The 23,538-nt window shown below is 40.8% G+C and overlaps 2 protein-coding genes across 3 annotated transcripts in view; both read left to right on the forward strand.

The window, feature by feature from the left end:
• LOC143283911 (scavenger receptor class B member 1-like) overlaps positions 1-23,538 on the forward strand; it is a 231,628-nt gene that overhangs the window by 73,008 nt on the left and 135,082 nt on the right. The window contains exons 1-2 of one of the 2 annotated variants that reach the window (XM_076590327.1): positions 18,725-18,853; positions 22,018-22,148. In XM_076590327.1, the coding sequence (XP_076446442.1) occupies positions 22,029-22,148 (120 nt within the window). In that variant the 5' untranslated portion in view covers positions 18,725-18,853; positions 22,018-22,028. Of the gene's footprint in view, positions 1-18,724; positions 18,854-22,017; positions 22,149-23,538 lie in introns of those variants that run through there. The other variant, XM_076590328.1, reaches the window with a different exon arrangement.
• On the forward strand, positions 13,053-13,901 carry LOC143283806 (uncharacterized). Its single transcript, XM_076590177.1, has one exon. It carries the CDS (start codon positions 13,053-13,055, stop codon positions 13,899-13,901), a length of 849 nt encoding a protein of 282 aa, XP_076446292.1.

The raw sequence follows: 23,538 nt of genomic DNA on the forward strand, positions 1-23,538 counted from the left end.
AAATTTATTCAAGATTTGGTCCAAACGATCGTGTACACTGCTAGGAAGGGTAGTCCATATTAAAATCCTTCATACTGTCAAAGGGAGTGTACCTGTGGATGGTGTTACCAAACCCACCAGACAATGAAATTTTTTTAAAAACTTCAGAATATGTGTTTTGAATTTGAATGGGACAAGAAGCCAGACAAAATAAAATATTTTCGCTCAATTCACAGTATTGAAAATGGGGGCACTGGATAACCAAACATACATGCATTTATACAAGCACTGAAACTGTCTTGGGTTAGGAAATTTTGTAGGAAATTTCAAATGGTAAAGAATACTACAAACCACTTGTCCGGAAATAGCTTGTTTAAACTGTTATGGCTCGAAGAGGTTCTTAAAAGATAGTCATAACTACTTTTGGAAAGACGTTATGAAGGCTTATAGCAATTTCACCACACACACTGAACTGGATAACAGCAAAGAATTATTAGCTGAACCCATCTTTTTCAATGCTAAATTTAGAATTGACAACAATCCTTTTCACTTTAAAAACTGGACAGCAAAAAATGCATTTTACGTGCATGATATTCTGGATGAGAACTGTCAGTTTTTAAGGCAGGAAGACTTTTTCAAGAAGTGGGGAATAAGAACGAATTACCTTAATTACCTTAGTTTCATTCAAACACTCAAAGAATAAGCCAGAATAAGAAATATAGTATTAGAGAGTCATCACAACAATGAAAATAGTAAGGCGTTAGAAACCATCTGTGGGGTATAAAAAGGAACACAGATTTATTACGATAAGATCTTGTAGAAAAACGATTTTTTTTATTTTATTTTTTTTTTTTTTATTATGAAAGCTTTTATGAAATGGGAAAATAGGTTTGGTACTCTGATTGGAAGAAAACATTGAAAAAGATAAATAGAATCAAAGAAATAAAGATGAAATAGTTTCAGCTAAGACCATGTCATGGAATTTTTTTTGTGGTCAATTATTGTTCTAAAAAACATGGGTGTAGTTGATGATGACAAATGTAATTTTTGTTATATTGAAAAAGACAGTGCAACATTTGTGGTTTTGTCCAGTTTCGCAAACATTTTGGCAGGACTTCAATAAGTTGTTGATAGAGAAATGTGATAACTGACGCCTGTCATTTAACTTTGAATTGGTATTGTTTGGAACTGATGATGAAAATAATACGGATCATACTTTCATTTAATGTTATTGTGGGCAGAATTTTTTTATACATAGGAGTAGGATCAATCAAATAAAACCAACTCTGCAAGCATTCCTGCTTGACCTCAAGTACAGATACAAGTTAGAAAAGCATGTACACATAATGGAAATGAATTACTGTGATTCTGTTTTAAAAAAATGGCTACCATACTCTGTGTTGATAATAGAACATCGAGTAAAATGAAAACTCTCATCATAATACATTATATGAATGATGCATGTTTGACAGAATTTATAACAATATCAAAAATGAATTTTCTACAAAATTTGATGTGCTTGTACATTTGATAAAAGTAAGCTGCCACAGGTAATTGATAACATAATTATATTAATCCTTTGATAACACTTTATTTATAAAAATATTAAAAAAACCAAAAAAAAACAACAACAACAAACAAACAAACAAAAACCACCACCTCTGGTGCTCCTTGAAGCTTTGCCATCATGAATACATGCCATGATGTGACATTTGTTATAACTTTCACTATTTCATTTTTACTTGTTCTTTATTATTTGTTATTGTTATTCTTATTATTACTATTATAAGTATTATCATAATTATTCGTGTATGGATCTATTCATATAAATGTCTGTCCATCACCTGTCTAGTTATTCATCTATTTATTCATCTTTTACACACAATCATTAGACAGATGATTTTGTTGTTGTTGGTTTTGTTTCAGTTTAAAATTTCTCACAGTTAAAAAAATAACCCTTGTATCTCAATAAGTTGATTTTTTTTATATGTCCATTGATGGACTAAATATGTTTTGCTCTGTGAATGTTGAATCACACTGATGTTGTGAAATGTCAAAATTCAAATGAAATAACATGTGTGCAAGAGTGAAAAAAAGAAGAAAAAAAACTTGCCCACGTTTAAGAAAAAATAAATAATTTTTTTTAAAAAAACGTCAACCTTACTGATGATACAACAGCACATGCCCAACAGTGCATCCTCCTCCTCCCAGCATCAGCCGGAAAGTTGCATCGAATTCGGCAGTCACAAAAAGCTGACTCAGAAATCATCGAAGTTCACAAGTACTGCACCAGTGGCTGCATTGCCCGTCTACTTATCTCACTCCCCACTCATCCAGCAATACTGGACCAACAGACAGCACTTCACAGTTGTCAACGACCTGCTACTCTTTGACGATTGCATCGTCATTCCTCCGTGACCTGAGAATGGACATCCTCAACCGTCTCCATGAGTGACACCAGGGCATCACTAAAACCCGTGCCTTGCATGGTCTTATCTTCAGTTTTGTGGCCTTCCATCTCCTTCCAGGTAGAAGAAATGGTCAGCAGATGCCACACCTGCGCAACGCACAGGCCAGCCCCAAAAGAGCCCTTACTTCCCTCCTACGTCCCTGAATGCCCAGGGTCCAGAGTCGGGATGGATCTCTTAACATGGCAAAATGTGCATCGTCATTATCAACTACTATTCTCGATGGATCGACACTCGGCCTGTAGAAAAAACATCTAGAGCTCACACCATCGCCAGGATCAAGAGTGTTTTAGCAGCCCATGTCATACCAGACATTGTCACGGTCCACGGTTCGCCAGCACAGAATTCAGGGCATTTGCAGCAGATTATGGCTACATCGCTCACACCACGAGCTCACCACGATACCCCCAGCCAGAGCAACGGTGAAGCAGAGCGGGCAGTCTAAACCGGTGGTGAAACAGGTCAAATCTTGTGTCCATGCCTGAAGAAGCCCCACTAACACTGCAGACAACCACTGCCGCTAGGAACGCCACATCTTCAGTTCTCTTCCGCCACTATCACCACCTCCACAGATCCCCTCATTGCCCAGACAGCAGCCACCCATACAGACGGCCACGCCCAGAGCTGGTTCCAGAACCGGCTGTCCCCAACACATCAGGCCAACTCCGCACCAGATCAGCAGACCAATCAACAAACCCGTTATGCTGTATCTGCGAAAGTGTGCCCAGCAGATCTGAGAAAGCCCTTCACTATGGCTTATCTTGGAGAAAACAATACATTAGGTTGAAAACTTCTCCGGCACAACAAACATGCCTTGCATAACCATACCAAGCTTAGTATGGAACACAGTGCAACACTGACATATTCTTGTGTGTATGCGTGTACATTGCATCTGAACACTTTCAGCAACCACTGACCTAGTCACATGTACTTAAACAAGTACCATATCTAAAACTGTTAACCCTTTCGCTGCCAGGAAAATAAGATTTAAGTGAAATCTATTTGCCAGGGTTTTTTCACAAAAAACGGGTATAAATTTTCAAAAAATTCTGTGCTCTTTGTTATTGGAGAAAGACCCATACAAGTATATGTTTTCTGAAAGGGAAATGAATAAAGAATACAAAACTCATGATGTTTTCCCATTTTATATATTTTTAGTGACAAGCTGTTGTTTTGAAATCAGTGTTTTGTTTTTTGTCACATTTTCAACTTGTTCATTACAAACATTAGTCAGGTAATTTGCACTAAAATATCATATTTTCTGGACAAATGGATATCTGCACACACAAAATCATACTAGAACCACCACAATATAAAAAAAAACTGAAAATGAAATAGATACATACTGCATTGACTTCTGCAAGTGATAATATGGATGTGAGGCCACGCCCCTTCAGTCTCCACTCCCCTCCTCTTCAGCCCTCTCGCACGATCACTTTATCCAGTTCTCATCAGACCGCGTTGGCTGAGTGCCAAGAAAATAGCCCACACCCTGGCCTGCTAAAAATTCGGTGACTTCTGTCGTCCGCTAGAGCTGAACAGCCGACATCACTCACTGATAGTCGTATCCTGGCCACTCTCTTGATTGCTCCCTTTATTTTCTATCAAATCGGCCTATAAATGTTCACCACTGTCTTCTTTGAATTTGTGCTTCAATTCTTTCTGAGCATCAGCTAAAGAAAGTAATCTTGGCTGATTTAGTTCGCCACAATCGCATGTCTTGAGCACGGAGTCAGTCCGACATTTTGTTGAGCGAGCGAGGAGAGGAGCCAGGCAAAGACTGCGGCCAGTAACCCAACCAAAACGTTCAAATAAAGGACTGCCTTATGACGCAGATGGTGTTTCTGGCTATGAATAGAATCTAGAAAGATTCCCCAAGCTAAAGCTACCAGCATTTTTGTCAACGAACTAAATGCAAAGTAGGGAAAAGTCAGAATATTTCGATGACAAGTCATCTCGTCATTGTGGCAGCCTAGGCACAGTTTGTTTTTCACTACAATTTTTCACTATTAATTTTTCTCCATGAAATTATTTTATCTGAAACAGTTTCAAAGTATATCTCATGATATCAATTCGCCCACAAGCCAGATTTCCTTTCTTCATGAAGAAACTAAACCGAGTTGATTGATATTTGATTATTGTTATGACTCAGTAGACTCAAGGGGGAAGAGGAGTGACGTGAACATACTCTCACAAAATAAGTTCGGTTAGACTCATATAGTACATATTGTGTAATCTGCTTTTGAATCATTTTTGTTAATCTTCTGTCTGGATAGAAATGAACAGTACCCCACACAAAATGGGGGAGTTGTAGTATGATGTATGCGTTCGAAGTGCTAGGTGTATGCACTGAGCTGAATAATGAGCTCGATGGGTGTATGGACAACCAGCTAAGGGAAACGACTCTGACTGATTCCTGTTTGGCTGAATAAACATGGCTTGCAAAGAACTCTGTCTGGGCTCCATTTGTCCCTTTACATGATACTACAGTTGGAAGCAGCACCACATTAAGTGGATGTGTCAACACACATACACGGAACACATCTGGGTGTCAGTAGTGCTGACGTCACACACAGCGGGAGCAACGTCAGAGGAGATGCGGGACACGTCAGACAGGTCAGATGTGACGTTGTCACTGACAGTCACAACAGCAGCAGGGGGCCATCTCTCGATTTAGCACCACCTATTCTATTCTCAAATGGTTCACTTCCGGAAAGTAGTCAAGTTGGAATCCTGAAATGGTATTCCGACTGGTGATTCCAATTTCCGGTTTGGAAATTGGAATCAGTAGTCGGCTTAAGAAATAGGGATGACGAAAACGGCCACTGACTACGTGTGTTGATGTGTCTCTGCACAACTTCATGAAGTCGGTCCACTTGAGAAAATATTCAACGTTACACCCGTTCACGTAGATAAAAGCACTGACGATGGCTCTTTGGAAATGATTCAAATTTGTAGTCCAAAATAACCTTCGAATCAAATGCGGCCACTGTTTCGCTGGGCCAATCATATCTTGTAATCCGGTCCATAACTCATGAATGGTCTTGTTTCTCGACGCGTTGGACACGTCACAAGCAATTCACTGAGGCTATCAGTTCCCAACAGGCGCGACACTGAGACTGAACGTTCAACGTACTCGCCCGACTTCTCTCAGTTGAATATGGACGAGAAACAGTGAACTGTGCACGTGGAGAACGTGAGTTAGTGACACATATCACCGCGCATGAAATTTTGGCAAACAGCGTGTGCCTTGTTTTCAGAGTTATACATGATGGTTAGTTACATTTTGCTAAGACAGCCTTACCTACCACGCCTGTTTTTTCCGTGTAAAAATTTACCGTAAATAACTTTAAACAGTGTGATAAAATACGAACAACACTTACCCAACATGTTATTGTTTTAACGGAAAGAAAGTATGTGATGAGACGAGTGAAACGGTAGATAGGAAACATTTGTATGCCTGCTCTTTCCCCTACAACAGAGACACAACTGACGAGGTAATTGCAGCCCTCCCACAGCTACCAGTCAATGACTCGCTAGCTGCCCTTCCCACCAAGGCCGAGACCCGGAAGCTGACAACGTCAGGAAAAGCACCAGGAGCAGATGGAATCCAGGCTGACATGTAAAAGTATGGAGGCGAGGTGCTGACAGACAAGCTGACCACCCTGTTTCAGTCTATCTGGGAGAGAGGGGAGGTCCCCAAGATTTCAAGGATGCTTCAATTGTCCACATTTACAAACGGAAGGGAGACAAAACATTCTGCGATAACCACCATGGAATCTCTCTCCTCTGCATCGCCGGCAAGATCTTCGCCTGCATCATACTGAACAGACTGGTTGACCATGTCTCCAACACAGTCATCCCTGAAGCACAGTGCGGCTTCTGCTCAGGCAGGGGAACATGTGACATGGTGTTTGCCGTACGCCAGATGCAAGAGAAGTGCCGTGAGCAGAACAAGGAGCTCCACATGGTCTTTGTAGACCTAAGGCCTTCGACACGATTACCACCGTGGTCTGTGGAAGATCCTCCCAAAGTTCGGCTGCCCAGAGAGCCTAATCCAGCTGACTGCGTCATTCCACGATGGCATGCAGGCGAGAGTACAGGAAAATAATGACATGTCGGATCTGCTCCCTGTGGTAAATGGAGTGAAGCAGGGCTGCGTCCTGGCACCCACACTGTTCTCCATCTTCTTCTCTGCCATGCTGATTAACGCCTTCCAAGACTGTGACCGGAGCATATACATTTAGTTTCGCACAGATGGCAAACTTTTCAACTGGCGGTGACTCCACGCCAGGTCCAGGGTGTTTGAAGCACTGTTGAGAGAGTTCCTCTTTGCTGATGACTGCGCGCTTGCTGCACACACCCATGAGGCCATGCAGTTCATTATGGATAGGTTCTCAACCTCCTGCAGGCGGTTTGGACTCACCATCAGCCTCAGCAAGACCGAGTCCATGTACCATCCAGCTAGCTCACAGAACGCCAGTGCCTCCCCCCGCCTGCAATCAAGATCGACTGATGACACAGAGATCAAGCCAGTCGACAAGTTTTGCTACCTGGGCAGCGCCCTATGCAGCAACAGAGCTCTTGATGCAGAAGTGACGCTGCACATCGCCAAGGCCAGCTCTGCCTTTGGCAGACTCAACAACAGGCTGTGGAACAACAAAGGCATCAGGCTCAGCACCAAAATCAAAACCTACAGAGCTGTTGTGCTGACCACCTTGTTGTACTGCTGTGAAACATGGACGACGTATCGCCGTCACATTCAACAACTTAAGCAATTGCACCAGAGATGCCATGAAAGATCCTCAGCATAAAGTGGCAAGACAGGGTCTCCAACCTCCAGGTCCTAGAGAGGAGCGGCCTGCCCAGCATCAAAAGCCTGCTGACCCAGTGCCAGCTACGCCAGACAGGACACGTTGACCACATGACAGACAGCAGGATCCCAAAGATGCTCTTGTATGGCCAGCTGAAGGAAGGCCACCGCGAACTTGGAAGACCCTGCAAGCACTTCAAGGACACCTTGAAGACAAACCTCAAAGCCTGTGGCATAGACATCGCTTCCTGGGAAGCTGATGCCCTTGACAATCTCGCTGGAGGATGCTGTGCTCTAGTGGCATAAATACGTTTTAAAACAAGAGAACGCTGGCCATTAAGGAGAAGCGTGAGCGTAGGAAGCAGGGCTCAACTTCTGGAGACGTTTTCCCTTGCAACACCTGTGGGAAGTGCTGTGCATCCAGAATCGGCCTCTTCTTCCATATGAGGACACACACACACAGATAAGCCTACCTGCCTACTCATCCGTCAGACCAGCGGGAGACTCCATCATCTCCTCCCACGACATTATTATCCTGTCCTTTAACGCCTGCTCGGTCAATTTGTTTCTCATTCCCCGGTTAACTTTCTCCTTGAGAGAGTCATATGGCATAATCCATTGCGTTACATTTAGGACTTTGTGGAGGCCATTCATCCTTCTTGATGAATTCTTGTGTAGCTTCCTCCAGATGGGCCTGGGTTACCCGACTTGTGTGTGAAGGAGCCCTGTCTTGGGGTGGGGGGAGGTGTGTGTGTGTGTGTGTGGGGGGGGGGGGGGGGTGTCAGCGCTGTGTTCTGGGGGGCCATCACCACGTTTGGCAGGTCGACGTCGAACAGTCACGAAAGGGTGTGTTTCACTAGGAGCATGGTTCGGTCCCAGAATTGGTGCAGTGCAGGGGATTTCAATCTCGCCCCGTCACTGTCTGGACACGAACTCAGTTCCAGTTCAAACGCAGACATTACTGCATCGGAATAGTGATGTGAAGGTCCAGCAGTGTCGTCAGTATTGTCAGTGTCATCGTTCTGGGCGACGGGCGAATCCTGTGATGGCAAATTTGTTATTCTGGAAGTACTGAGTTCGCCATCGTGGTCAATATTCCACCGTGACGTGGTGAATAAAGGTGTGGGGTAAGTTTAAGACGGTGATTGTTCCAGTGTGTAAACACTTTCAAGCAAATTGAAAAATTCTTCGTATTTGTTGCCGTTGCGGACATGATTTCGACACATGATTTCGGACAGGTGACCTTCGAAATTTGCCATTGATGTTCCATGAAATGTTTTCCCGAAATGTTGTTTTGCGTGTGCCCATTCGCCTTCAAACTGATTTGTGTGCCTGGCAGTGTACGTCTATGTGTTCCCCTGTGTTGGTGTTCTTGTATGTCTGTTTGAAATTTGTGGTGTGTACTGCTGTGAAGTGCATATAACCCTGGTCAGTCAGCCTGGAATAACCCTCCCACCCATCTGTGAATATGTGTGATCCTGCACTGACTTGTCAATGAATGATTGTCTCTAGTGTGTGTTTGTCTCTGCTTTCATCCACTGGATACAGGATGATTGTGTTGGTGTCTCTCTCTCTACCAGTCCCACGATCCATACCTGTGCGCCCGGCGTCCCTGACTTTCTCCACTGTGGTATTGCATTCGTCTTCCAAACACTCGTCAATCTCTATGGTGCCACGTAATTTTTTTTTTAAACACACACTGGTGTACATGCTCTTTGAATAATTCACGGACAAAAGAAGCCCAGTCCACAGCCGAAAACCTGTATGACATGCCTGTTTGTTTGGCAATTTCGAGTAGAGAATTGTCAATTATCCAAGAACAATTTCAAAAACAACAGAATGTCCTGAAAGGTCAGATGGCCCCGCGAAAGGAAGTATTTGTCCTGATGCTGAACTTGTGCATTCTAGCATTTCCACTGCATTGCCAAGACAAGCCATCGATTCGCGATGTCCTTGCACGTTTGTTGCAGGACGCACCACAAGTCAAACAATTGAAATTATCTGCAATCATGTAGGTTTTTTTGGAGCCAACATATCAAATCAGGAGTTTTCTGTTCCAGAATTCGGAAAAACGTGAAAGGGTTAGCGAAATGCGCAAATGTAGTGTCTGGAATATCATCGTAGGCCACAGCCTGTTTGTAAGTTCCGCGCACGCCGTGAGACATTATTCATGCACAGATGCACTCCAATTGAATGACTATGAATATATCGAACGTGAGTGGACACTGCCACAGGATGACACATTATGAGTGTTTACTCATGCGCGTTGTGACCAGATCAAACATATACTGATATAGAGTAGCATTTGCACGTGAACGCGTGAGTCCATGAATGTGATTGTACAGGCCATAATGCACTCACAGCCACCTTGCACATTCTTTTTCCTGGCACGAAAGGAACGGCTAAACCCATGCGCACCCATGTTCATGTACATACTTACTTTATACGTATATATATATATATATTTGTGTGTGTGTGTGTGTGTGTGTGTGACCAAGCACTATGTTTGCTTCAAAACTAGCCTCACGCACAAGCTGTTTAAGCAGACGACGTCAGTTTTCGCAACTAACGGCTGGACTTCAACAGCCTGTGTGACGCTTTCCCCGCGGTTTGAACGCAAAGCCGCTTACGTCATTCTGTTCTTCTCGCCACACACTCGCTGTTCGACCAGTGTCACGGTACGTCATTGGCTGAGTGGAAACTTGTGTTTCTGCTCCACCATATTTAATTGATATCTCTTTTGTCAGGCCAGTAAACTGCAAGTATTATATAATGGCAGAATCGTCTCGATTCCATCTTTAAATCTGTTCCAATTATGTTGGCCTACGTTAAAATGACTTAACGCAGTTTGTAATTTTCAGCGACGAGCTCGTTAAAACTGACCCTGTTCAGGTGACTTAAATTAAGATTATAAATTTATCATAAATAATCAACACTTCATTTTATACTCATTATAATGTAGGTGTTGAGCTCTTTCTTTTGCAACTTATCTGACGTAAATTGGTTCAGCAATCATTTAGAAATATGTCACTTCTCTCTCTCATTGAAGCAACAGGTAAAGAGAATGAATAGGAAAATTAGAAGCTGAAGTTAGCTGCTCGGGAAGTGGAACTGGTAGAAAGTGTTGCATATTATCTGACTGAAAACAAAGACGCACATCGCAGGCGTTCCTACGCTAACCACCTGTTAAAACACACACACACACACACACACACACACACACTAACACACACACACACAGTGACACACACACACACACACACTGACACACAAAACACACACACACACACACTGACACACAAAACACACACACACACACTGACACTCACACACACACACACACATTGGCACACTGACACACACACACACACACACACACACACTGACACACGCACACACATACTCACACACACACACACACACACACACACATGCAGTGGAACGCTGGATCTATTTCCACAAATTTGCCATATCTCATCCAACATTTGGCAAACTATAATTACCAAACGCTTATATTACAATCCCTAAATGTGAAGAAGAATAACTTACCCAAGCTTCCAGGTTATTATTATCCACCTGTGCACCACCAGGTTGATACTGCCACAAAAATTAGTGCAGCCATATATATCCAAGGGACAGTGTATGCTCTCCACCAGCACCTAATTCTACTCCTGATTTCCATTCATGCGCGGCACGTGTTAATTCAGTGATCACCTTCCTCTTCGTGTCGCCTCGGTGTACTTACCTAGAGGACCAAACGAACTTAATACGTAATGGTTACATAATGTTCAAGATAATGAAAAATGGTTGATAGGGGGAGATTTTAACGCCTATTCACCTTTTTGGGACAACTGAAGATTGTGTATCAGTTACTTGTAACCGCTTTGTAGAAAATGTTGATTCTTCCTTAAGCCTTTTAAATGATGGTATCGTTACCAGAATCCCTGATTTGTAACTCACAGGGCATTTGCTATAGATATCTGTTTCATATCTGCTACGTTGTATCCAGAATGTAAATGGACAACGCATAAAGATACACTGGGAAGTGATCATCTACCGATCATTATGATTTTTAATGAAACTGAAACATATACGGAATTTCAAAAAGACAAAGTCCCAAAGTATAACTATAAAGATGCTGATTGGGAGAAATTTGAAAGTATGCTTGCTTGCAAAAACATGGAGTCCGTAAACACTGGGGATATAGATAATTTATATTCCTTCTTTTCTGACATCACAGTATTACAAGCCGCCGATATATCAATACCAAAATGTAATTCGCTTAAGTCAAACAAGCATTTAGGAAATATTTGGTGGACGCCAGCCTGTGAAGCAGCAGTAAATGACAAAAAAAATGAAGTTTATAATTTATATGAAAAACAAGTCACAGAAAATCTTATTGAAAAGAAAAGGGCAAACCATTATATATATAGTGACATGGTCATTGCACAGGCTAAAAGACAATATTGGTCCTCATTCTGTAATAATGAGATATCCAATCATAAAGATACTAAAAAAGTTTGGAAAAAATTCAATGAAATGAAAGAAGGTATAAGTTTGCCATCTTGCCCAATTAAGATAGAAGACAAAGAGTTTCCGTCCAGTGTAGAGAAAGCAGAAACATCTGTAGAAATGTACTCAGAGTCTATGCGATTAGAAGGTCTATCGCTTAAAAAGAGTAAACACATAACTGACTGATGAAGAGAGCAAAAGTGATTATACAGATCCAAGTCCCGATAACAGTCAGTATATCAATGCTCCACTCACACTCAGTGAGGTTAAAGACGCATTACTATCCCTCCCTAGAAAGAAAACATCTGTAGGACTTGACTCGGTCTCAAATGAGATGCTTCGACACTTAACAGAAAAATTTGTTGTTTTGTTATTTAAGCTTTTTCAAAAGTGCTGGATTGATGGTTTAATGCCAGCACAATGGAAACAGTCTATTGTAATACCAGTTCATAAACAAGGAAAATGTCAAATAGATAAGAACAGCTACAGGCCAGTTGCGCTAACATCACATACTGGTAAGCTCATGGAAAGAATAATTTTGAGAAGACTGATGTACTATTGCCATAAAAACAGAATTATCCCAATTAATCAAGGGGGCTTTCAGAGAGGTAGATCTGTAATTGATAATTTGGTTAAGCTTACAACACATGTAAAACAACAATTTGTTGGAAGAAAAAAACGTTCTTGCAACTTTATTTGATACACATGTAACGGCAGGGTGCTATGTGAAGATGCAGTCTGCCTGGGTCTGAGTTCGTTCATCCAGTCCAACACCGAACACGTGGGAACACGTCGGTTTACAGTGGTTCCACTTTATTGGTACAGTGCATGTGATGCAGCAAGTCACACGACAAAAAAACAACAACAACAACAAAAACAACAACAACAAAACAAACAAAAAACAAACTGTGCAACCAATAAACAGAAAACAACTATTTTCCATGTGTGCCATGAGGTGGGGGAGAGATACGAACAGGACTTAATTTCAAGTAAAGCAAGTAATGTAAATTTTAAGTGCCAAAAGAAACTACAGGGTTAAAAAATCCTGATGCCAAACATTACTGAAAACAAAGGCATCATTTAAGACAATAAAAGAAAGACTGCGACTGGCCACCACTGATTTTATAGGTCTTCATAAAGAAAACCAACCAACAGCCATATTCCTGAAAACAACCCCCCAAGAGGTGTTTCCCAGACCCAACAAGCGGAAGGACACCAAAACCACGTCAGCAAAATCTCTCCCTTCATGCTTGGGAAAAGCTATCTTTGAAAAAAAACAAATGGTCAGCTGCTTCTGTGAAATGTACGCAGACGACACGAAAGTGTATGACTCGGTGGAAATAGAAAGTAAGAGAGATAGGATCCAACAGGACCTTGACAACCTTGTCAGCTGGGCTGATCTCTGGCAACTGCGCTTCAACGCATCAAAGTGCAAGGTCCTACATCTAGGGCACAATAACCCCAAAGCTGAGTACAACATGAGACTACACAACAGCGATGAGAGAGTGGTGTTGGAAGCATCAAAAGGCGAGAAGGATCTGGGAGTAATGATGGACCAGGAACTCAAGTTCAGACAGCACATTGAGACACAAGTCAACAAGGCCAACAGGATCTTAGGGCTGATCAGAAGGTCATACCAGTACCAAGACATGGACACAATGAGACAGCTCTTCGTTGCACTGATACGCCCTCACCTGGAATTTGCCAATGTTGCGTCGTCACCCCGCCACCAGAAGGACAAAGACCTCATCGAGGGTGTTCTCAGGAGAGCAACAAAAATGGTCCCCGGGCTGGCAAATAGTACATATGAGGAGCGCCTAGCCAGAATGAAAATACCCAGCATGCAGTACCGTAGGGACAGAGGAGACATGATTGAGGCCTACAAGTTTACCCATGGACTGTATAAAGTGGAAAGCCCCCTGGTCCTAGAAAACAGTGACAGACAGACCCGTGGGCATAACTTGAGGCTCAAGAAGAGGCCATGCAACGGACAAATGCGCCAGCACTACTTCTCCTTCTGGGTGGTGAACCCGTGGAACGCCCTACCAGATTCTGTGGTCAGCGCCCCCTCTTTCAACGCTTTCAAAGCTAGGCTGGACAATCACTGGGCAGACCGCATGTACAAATAGCTGTAAAAGGAAAAAGAAACAAGAAAAAGTGTATTGGACGTTTTTGATAATAAGACTTCGAGTACTAAGACCAGACTAAAGGCTGAGAAGCCTAAATATAGGTCTGCAACGGTATCATATATCATATCATATCATATCATATCATAACAGTATTCCTCAAATGACTTAGTTATCAACAGACCATCTGATTAAATGTACAATAATCCTAACAAAAGGTCACACTACTAGTAATTCATTCAGCACCATGCACTGAGCCAGTTCACTAAGAACTGAAAGAAAGAAAGAAATGTTGTTATGATAACATGTTCAACAATGGCGTCTGTTCAGCCTTGTACAAATCTAAAATATGTAACTTCCAAAAATAACTAAACATGTACATATGTAAAAAGATACTTTTAAGAACTATGAAGAAACACCCACCTGAGCAGTGTGGTCAAAGGTTTTACACAATGACAGCGTATATTACAAGCTGAGCAACTTGCACAACTGTCATCTGGCTCACTGAACACAGCATCAGTGAACTGTCTTCAAAAAGATCAAATACGTCATCTGTTTTGTAAAAAAAACTTGAATTGTGCATTCTAACAATATGAAGCTATGCACATTTATAAAATATAGTAATATTTTATTAATAACTACTTTTATTTATTTATCTTATTCTTCATTACTAGTTTCTTATTTTTCTTTTGTATTTCTCTCTTCAGTAGTCCCTCAGTTTCACTCTACTACATAAAGAAAGCCTATGATCAAGTTTGGCATGCAAAGTTACTCTTTAAACTGAAATCTGTTGGCTTTTCAGGGCGTCTCTATAATTACATCAAAGATTTCCTGACTAAAAGACGTATACAAGTACGAGTCGGAAATACGTACTCAAATCCTAAGACTCTTCACATGGGATTACCCCAAGGTTCTGTTATTGCCCCTGTTCTGTTTAACATCTTGCCGAACGACTTACCCCAACATTTATCAAAAGATGTGATCCTAGTGCAATACGCAGATGATATATGTATGTGGATGAACGTAACTATGAAAAGAAATACATCAAAAAGGGCATTAAACCGGAGATTAGAAAAGAGAGATAAACCACTCGCGGCAGGCCCCTTCTTACTGTCTATAACAGTGCTGAAGCCGTTTTGGGGCACACACGCAGTGCGGAAAGGTGGGGGTAAATCACCCTCTCCTTCCCCACCCGAAGGAAACTGGTCGGTTCGACGGTTCAGCTGCAGTAAAGCGAAAGTTAAGTTACGCCTGGAATTTCGCACGTGTAGTAAGATTCGCTGTATACAATGAAAACCGATTCATTTTTGCTTTGGTTTTTAGCACGTTTGCATCTGCTTGAATGTAGATAATATAAAAAGAAAATAAAGCAGCTCCCCCCACCACCAACTCCCCCCCCCCCCCCCCCCCCCCCCCCCCCCCCGCCAGCGCAATGTTGCACATGAGAGAGACAGTTATAAATTATTGAACTGCGTTTTCGTAACGCTACTTTTTCTTCACACTTTCTGGTTTACATCACCATTTCTTCAAAAAAAAAAAAAAAAAAAAAAAAAAAAAAAAAAAATCAAAACATAAAACACATATTCAGCTCTGTCTCTCTTCTAACATCTGTCTATACATACATACATGAATACATACATACATAATTTCACATAGATCTATCAGTATGTAAATCTAAATCTATCTATATGTACATAATCATATATATAATTCATATATATACAAACGCTTCATGTTGCCCGAGCAGACCGTTGTATTGTGCTCTATCTCTCTCTCTAAGTCTCTGTCTCTCTCTCTCGGGAGTTTTACATGGCTGTTAAAAGCATCTACGATTCTGTACTTGTATGTGTTCGTGACAAAGGTATTTATTCAGACTTTTTTCAGTGTCCAAGAGGGGTTAAACAAGGTTGTATGCCAAGCACACAGCTGTTTTCCTTTTTCATCGGTGAATTGGCAGTGGAGTTATCAAAGAAGGGGAGACATGGAATACAAATGATACCTGGCGCAACAGATTTGCTCTTAATGCTATTTGCTGATGATGTTGTTCTCTTGTCTGACACACCCATAGGGTTACAAAATCAATTAAATGCCCTTAAGCAAGAAACAGACAGACTACAACAAACAGTGAATCTCGTTAAGACCAATATTATAGTTTTCCGCAATGGAGGTCATCGTTCGACTCGTGAAAAATGGTGCTGTGGTGATAGGGAAATAAAAGTAACCAATACATATAAATATTTAGGAATGTTATTCACAACAAAATTGAGTTTGACATCTGCGTGGGATGAAGCAAACAGAAAAGGGAAAAAAGGTGTAATCCAAATTATAAAATCACTCAGGAGACTGCGTTCGACTGACGCTTTCCCTTAGTTTGGGCGGGGCAAAGGCAGCTCATGAATAATGAATGCGTGCCGCGGCGCAGGCTGCCTGGCTTCAGCAATTTCTGCAAGTGGTTTATCTCTCTTTTCTAATCTCCGATTAAACTATATTAAGAAAACATACCAAAGAGAAATATATAAATTTAATAAGTATATTGTCGACAATGGTCTTACATTATCAGCAGAAAAAAACTCACATTATGCTTTTTAACAATGGTAATAATCCAGAAGAGTTACCAACATTTAAAATTGAAAATGAGTCAATTCAGTACAGAGATATGATACATTTTTTTTAGGCTTAATGCTTACTTGAAAACTAGCTTGGAATGCCCATATTGAATATATAATTACAAAAGCAAGAAAATGTTTAAACTTGCTCAAAGTTATAAGTAAACAGTACTAGGGACAAGACACAACGATACTGAAACATTTATCATCATCACTTATTCGATCCAAACTATTGTATGGACAAGAAGTCTTTTTCAATGCTCCAAAGTATTTGTTAAAGAAACTTCAAAGCATTGACTTTAAAGCGTATAGACTTGCCCTTGGCGTACCTTTCCACGCATCAACCCTCGGAACATATAAAGAAATAGGAGAATTACCTTTGGATGAATACCGAAACCTGGCATGTGCTAAATACGTACTGGGAAGCTCAACAACTGAAAATTTTACATCAACGAGGAAGTAAGAATTACATCTGAAAACAACTTCCCCAAAAGAGCTAAAACGATATCTTATCTAACGCCAGTTGGCACGTTTGTGTCAAACCTTTTCCAAAAGTCCGAAATTAATCCAGATAATGTAGACATGCAGAAAACAGTAAGTCCATGCCCCATTTGGGAGATGAGTAAAGCACAGTTTGATATCAATCAGACTGACATTGCAAAAAAAAAAAAAAAAGAAAAAAAAAAGAAAAAAAGAAAATCCAAATATCATGGCAATAGAAGTCCGATTACACCTTCAGAACAGATACCGTGACCACTTACATATCTACACAGACGGCTCACTCCTAGACAATGGCCAAGCGGGTTCAGCTTTCGTTTTATCAAAACTGAAAACTGAACGATCATACTATATTGGTAAAGATAGATCAATATTCACAGCTGAACTTATCACTGTTCTTATGGAATTAAATTATTTTCTTGATCTTCCAGTTTGCCTTCTACAAGTCTTATTTTAGGTTGATTCAAAATCTGTATTATATGCTTTAAACTCATCAAAGAACAAGTCCAAAATAATGATAGAAATAAGTCACATTGTACACCTTTTGAATTTGAGGGGAACACATATAACTTTTTGTTGGGTTCCTTCTCAACTTGGTCTCCTATATATTGAATGGGCTGACAGGGCTGCAAGAAAAGGTGCAAAACACCAACAGGGAACTACAGAACTTTATGTGCCTTTTGTCAGTACAAGAGGGGTACCGCTTACTAGAAAAAGCATCATGGGGTAAAGTCAGGGAAGTATACCAGCAAAATGGCAAAGTTTTAAATAAAAGTATGAATAATATTCAACAACAGGAATCTAACAATCGATCAAATACATTCAGTAATTTAATCAGATTAAGGCAAATTCAGGCATTATCAAACAGGATAAAGCTGAACACTTTCATAACAAAGTTCAGCAGAGATGTTAAATGCATATGTGGAGAATCTATTTCTAGCAAACACATACTCTCTTTGAATGTCAGAGTCTGAAATCGTTTTTACCAAACTTCTCGGAAAATTCTTGTGAATGTATTTTTGACAATTTCAAGATGTTATCTGCTATTGCAGAAGGTTTGCTGCATAGTCCAATTGGACATTTGTTATAATTGTTACAGTTGTTTGATGTTAGCGTTTCCTTCTATGTTATGCCTATGTCTCCCCTTTTAATGTTTTAATTTTTCCAATGCTCTGTATCTTTCCCCACCACACACACACATGCGCACACACGCGCACACACACACCATTCTTCACCCTCTGCCCACTATTGTTCCCACCACCACACCCCGACCTCCACCCCCTCCTCCCCCCCGCCCCCCTTTTTCCGTCTAATATCACTTAAAGTGGAAGACGCTAAACTGAAGACTACTACTACTACTACTACTACTACTACTACTACTACACACACACACACACACACACTGAAACACTCACACACACACACACACACACACACACACACAAAACCTGACCACACAAACCGGTTTCAAGCGCTTCTTTTCTGGCAGATATCAGTCGGGATACAACATTTTACATGTCGTGGGCTAGCATAACACGATTAAGGGATTTCATAAAAGATACACAGTTATCTACCGCCAGTTAGCATACAACTTCTCAACGGATTGACAGCCGGAAACGAGGAACAATATGGCGTCCTGTTGGCTTCAGCTTTCATGGCCAATCAGCTATCCAATTTTTTTTTAACAGTGGCCACGGGCCACGATCGTTACAAAAGGTCCGATGTCGCTCGGCTATACTCGGCAGCCTTCGTAAAACTGCATCGTTCTGGTCAGTGTTACTGCCTCCCTGCTTGTGTTCGCACAAACTTTGACCGAGTTTAGAAGTCCAGATCTCCGTATCTTTGTAAAAAGTGAGTGACGCTGAAGTTAAGATAAGGTGAACAGTATTCATTTGTGTCAGTTTGTAAATGAAAACACAGATATGAGGAATATTAAATGTCCAATTGTTCAGAGAGCAAATAATAATCAAATCTGTTCCGACCTTTGCAGTCCTGGAAACAAAACGCATACATAGATATAAAAGATGTCCAGATCAGAGCAGAAATACTAAAGAAATACACACAAAAAGGCAAAGAAAACACAATGAAGCCAGTGGGCGCAAAGGTACTTCACTCTGATCACCTCTGATGTTTATAATGAAGTATTACCTCTGATGTTTGTAATTAAAAAGAAATCTAAAAAAAAGAGGCTCACACACACACACACACACATCTCTCTCTCTCTCTCTCTCTCTCTCTCTCTCTCTATATATATATATATATATATAATGATGTTTGGTTAGGAAGGAACGTGGAAAGAGAGAGAGAGAGGACACCACACAATTCTTTTTATTATATAGATAATGTCTGGTGCGCTTTTTTCATCCAGTCCTTGCCCTGTTTAGCGTCTACACTACACAGTATTAAACAATAATAGCATAGCATGATGGTTAAACATATATAGAGGTAAGAAACACATTAAAATGCAACGTTGCATAAGTATATTGACAAAGATACATATAGCAATAATGGGAGAACATTACTGTTGCAAGGGAAGCATATGGGCAAGAGAGAGAGAGAGAGAGAGAGAGAGATGAATTCTTTGGTTTATTTCATGGAATACGTTTAACTGTGGGACTAATACAAGGTACGGTTACATATTGATTGTGTTGTTACTATACATAATATGTGTCATGCATGATTACATATTAATGTGATGGTAAAAAAGAATGTAAAAACACCCATAAAACTAAAAGTGTCTGCGTGTCAGGTAGCTGTGCTGGTCTTTGTGTTTCAATTTAGCCTATGGTAATGATGACAGTACTTCAAAGTACTCTCCAAATTGACATGAACAGATATTTCTTTATCATCATGGCATTTCAAATTTTCTTAATTTTCTTCTTTAACTCGGTGAAGAGTCATAGGGGTGACGCACAGAAGAACTGTTCCCCAGATTCTTCCAGGTCTGTCAGTTGTGTACTGAAGCCTGGGTTTCTGCAGATGGTTTTCCTGTTCATTTTTCAATATAGTCAGTCCATCATTTTTTCTACCTCAACAGCTCCTTGGAGGATTGTTACAGCAAGACTGCTTGATCTTGATACATTTATTAAGATACAACAGCTGATGTTTTAAGATCATACTGAATAACAGCATTTTGTGGGGTTTGACATCATCAGCTTGACTGCACAAAGATCCTTAGCCTTTGTTTTGTTTGTTGTCTTTCATCATTCTGAGTCAGTTATGCATGGGTGTGAATAACTGCATGGTGTGTCTGTGACTCAGCTTCTGACCAGCACATTGGGTTTGTGTGAAGGTCAGGCATATGCTCCATTTTCCCCCAAAGCAGATACATAGTGTACATGGATTAGTCTGTATGCTTTGACACCTGGAAACTGAAACTCCACTCTGATTGTTGTTCATGGCACACCAATATTGTTGATGCTCCACCTTTGTTTAAAATGAAGATTGCTCCATGAAATTAAGTGTAGGCTAGATCTGTCAATACTGAAGGGAACATTGCAGAAGGGAAGATATACAGATTGATATCTCAGCTTCTGCTCAACTGGGGCTTCCCAATCAACCACGATTTGGATCCACACAAAATGCTGGGCGCTAGTTTGACAAAAAACAAACAAACACAGCTCTTTTGTCCATAAGTCTCTTACAGAAGATGGTGAGAATGCGCAAGTTGACCATGGGTTTGCCAGAGAGATGGTGTTATTGCTGGCCAGTTACATAATCTAAAGTATCAGCAAGCTGACAGTGTCCATGTGTCTGCTGCTGTGTGTCTCTCTTACTGCAGTACTGTCATATTATTAGTAACATGTGTATGTGTGCAGGGGCTGCATGGGACTGTGATATTGACTCGGAGCAGCTTACTTTCGAAATTTTTATCAATTATGTTGAAGGAAAATGGGGCAGATATTTTATGTCAATGCTGTTTTTTCACACATTTATGTGTTTTTTTTTTTCTTTCTTCTTTTTTAATACAAAATGTAGGTTAAAGCTTTCTTGGGAATACAAGAAGTGCTCATAATTAAGTATTTTTGCAATGTCACTGGTGATTTACACACACACACACACACACACACACACACACACAGGTTAAAGATGCATTTCTATCTTTAATTTTTTTTCTTATTATAATTCAGTTGTAGATAGTTACCCCTGCCTTTCATCCCCACTCTTCTTTCTTTCTCCAATAATGTATGTGTATGCATATATTTTTTCTTTCTTTCTTTATTGGAGGATAGTATTATGTCTGATAATGCTAGGGATATCAGATAGCTGATCTTACTGCTCATGCTGTACACTCATTTTGACTTTGCTTGGATCTTATGGTATTGTATGTATGATAGTCAGTTGTGTTCAACTATGACCATCAGAAAAGCAGAGGAGGTAAATGCTGTCCCAACTATCTGGCCTGGAATTTGATAATAGTGGAGAGTGTCTTGCCCAAGTTACATCCCACCTCTCAGCCAAGAGGGTTTTAGGACAGTCAGTGTTGGGATGGTTCCCAAAGGCCAACCAGTTCCTAAGGCTGCAGCACTGAGAGCCAGTGCAATTTTGCCTCCTAGTTTGAGTCACAGTCCTTCACAAAAGACTAAGCTGTAAATGATTTCCCATTGCTATGAAAAAAACATTGATAATACAGCTCTCACTTTGCTTTGTGGCCGAACTGTAAGATTATGTCAATCTGTGATATAAGCTGAGTGTAGGATACCCAGGCAGAGAGTGCACAGATGGATTGACTCACTAGAAACTTAATATAACTTTTTAAAAATTATTATTATATTTCTTTTTTTCCATAGATATGTCTGTGAAGACCTTCCTCTGTCTCTATCATTTTTGGTGCATTGTATATATCTGCCTGACTGTCTCTTTTGGTCTGTTCATCTATACCTACCTCCGTACCTACCTACCTACCTACTTACCTATTTGTCAGTCTGGCTGGCTATCAGTGCATGCCAGTGACACTTGTTGATCTGATGAGGATTGAATATCATGTAATTCATGGATGGATTGGTTGGTTTCAGGGATCCAGGCAATGAAGAAATTGTCAAAATTTGGACTGGTGGGCATGGTGGTGATGGGGGCAATGTTGTTTGTCATGACCTGTATCTTTGACCCCATCTTCCAGGCTATCATCCACCTGAAAATGAAACAGGTGTGTTCAGGTAGATTCGTTTTAATAAGTTTTGGATTTGTCAAATCTCTAAACCCAGTTGTTTCAAAATAGCCCCCTTATCCCACCACCTTGGTCTACATTTTCTTTGTCTATCTGTTTGCATGTCTTTCTATTTTTATGTATTTATAAGCTTTGTCTTCCATTCCTGAAACGAGTCATGCATGCATGTATGTGAATGACTGATGTGAAAGTGCTTTGATTTGTTTCTAAACATGATTCAGTGCTGTGTAAACTCTTCTAGTACTGTTACAAATGGGTTAGGCTGGAGTTTTGGTTCATTGTTTATTACCTGTCTTCATGTCTGTTTATTAGTATGTTTGCCAGGACCAAACTGTCTGTCTTATCTATCTGTCTATCTCAATCTGATATGGATCTCTCTGTTTATTCTTCTTATTCTGCTTTCGTGGGCTGCAACTCCATTGTTCACTCATATGCATGAGTGGGTTTTTATGTGTATGACCGCTTTTACCTCACCATGTAGGTAGCCATACCAGTTTTGGGGGATGTGCATAATCGGTATGTTCTTGTTTCCATAACCCACCAAATGCTGACATGGATTACCGGATCTTAGTGTCTGCATTTGATCTTCTGTATAGAAATACATGTGAAGAGGGTTCAGACACTCACATGTCTGCACATGGTTATGTTGAAGATCAGGAAAATCCCTTAACCCATCATGCATGCTGAAAACAGAGATTGAATGCTTGAAACTTGGGTGATAATCCAGCACTCAGTAACCATTCAGCCACTGTACGCATCTGTCTGCTCATAAATTTGATTTGGGAATAAAGTGAGGTTGGTTACTGCTGGGTTCTGGTCTGATCATGCAGATTAATGTTGTCTCTCCTCATTTTATCCTTTGTTCATCTTCACATTGAAGTCCTGTCAGCTGTGAATGGTGACATGATGTGTCTTGTTTTCTCAGCCCTTTTATATAAATAAATAGGAGATGCTTCGCAACAGAGAAAGCATTCTTTCTTCTTCTTTTTTTTTTTTTTTTTTTTTTTTTTTTTGGGGGGGCATTGGGGGGGGGGGGGGTGCAGGGGGGGGGGGGGGTATTTTTTCCTTTCTCTTTTGCATACTTTACAGTTTCCTTTCTTTCATTCTTTTTTCCATCCCTACTTCCTCACTCTTTCTTGCTTTTTCTTGCTTTTTTTCTGCCTGTTTGTTTTGAGCCTTGTAAACAAAAATCAACAACAAACAAAAAACCAACTGTAACCAGCCGCCGTGGCGAAGTGGTTAGCGTCGCGGACTGACGGCTGGGAGGACGCGGGTTCGAATCCCAGCGGAGGTGGGTTTTTCGGCCCGTGGCCGGCTCCTACCCAGAGCTGAGTGTGCTGTGGGCTTAAATGGGGAGACTGGGACCACA

This window comes from Babylonia areolata, chromosome 7 (genome assembly GCF_041734735.1).
Source record: "Babylonia areolata isolate BAREFJ2019XMU chromosome 7, ASM4173473v1, whole genome shotgun sequence".
Classification (NCBI taxonomy): Eukaryota; Metazoa; Mollusca; class Gastropoda; order Neogastropoda; family Buccinidae; genus Babylonia; species Babylonia areolata.

Bases quoted from the DNA above. Each gene is read 5' to 3' on its own strand.
- LOC143283806 (XM_076590177.1), top strand. From the start codon at position 13,053: ATGGTCAGCTGCTTCTGTGAAATGTACGCAGACGACACGAAAGTGTAT.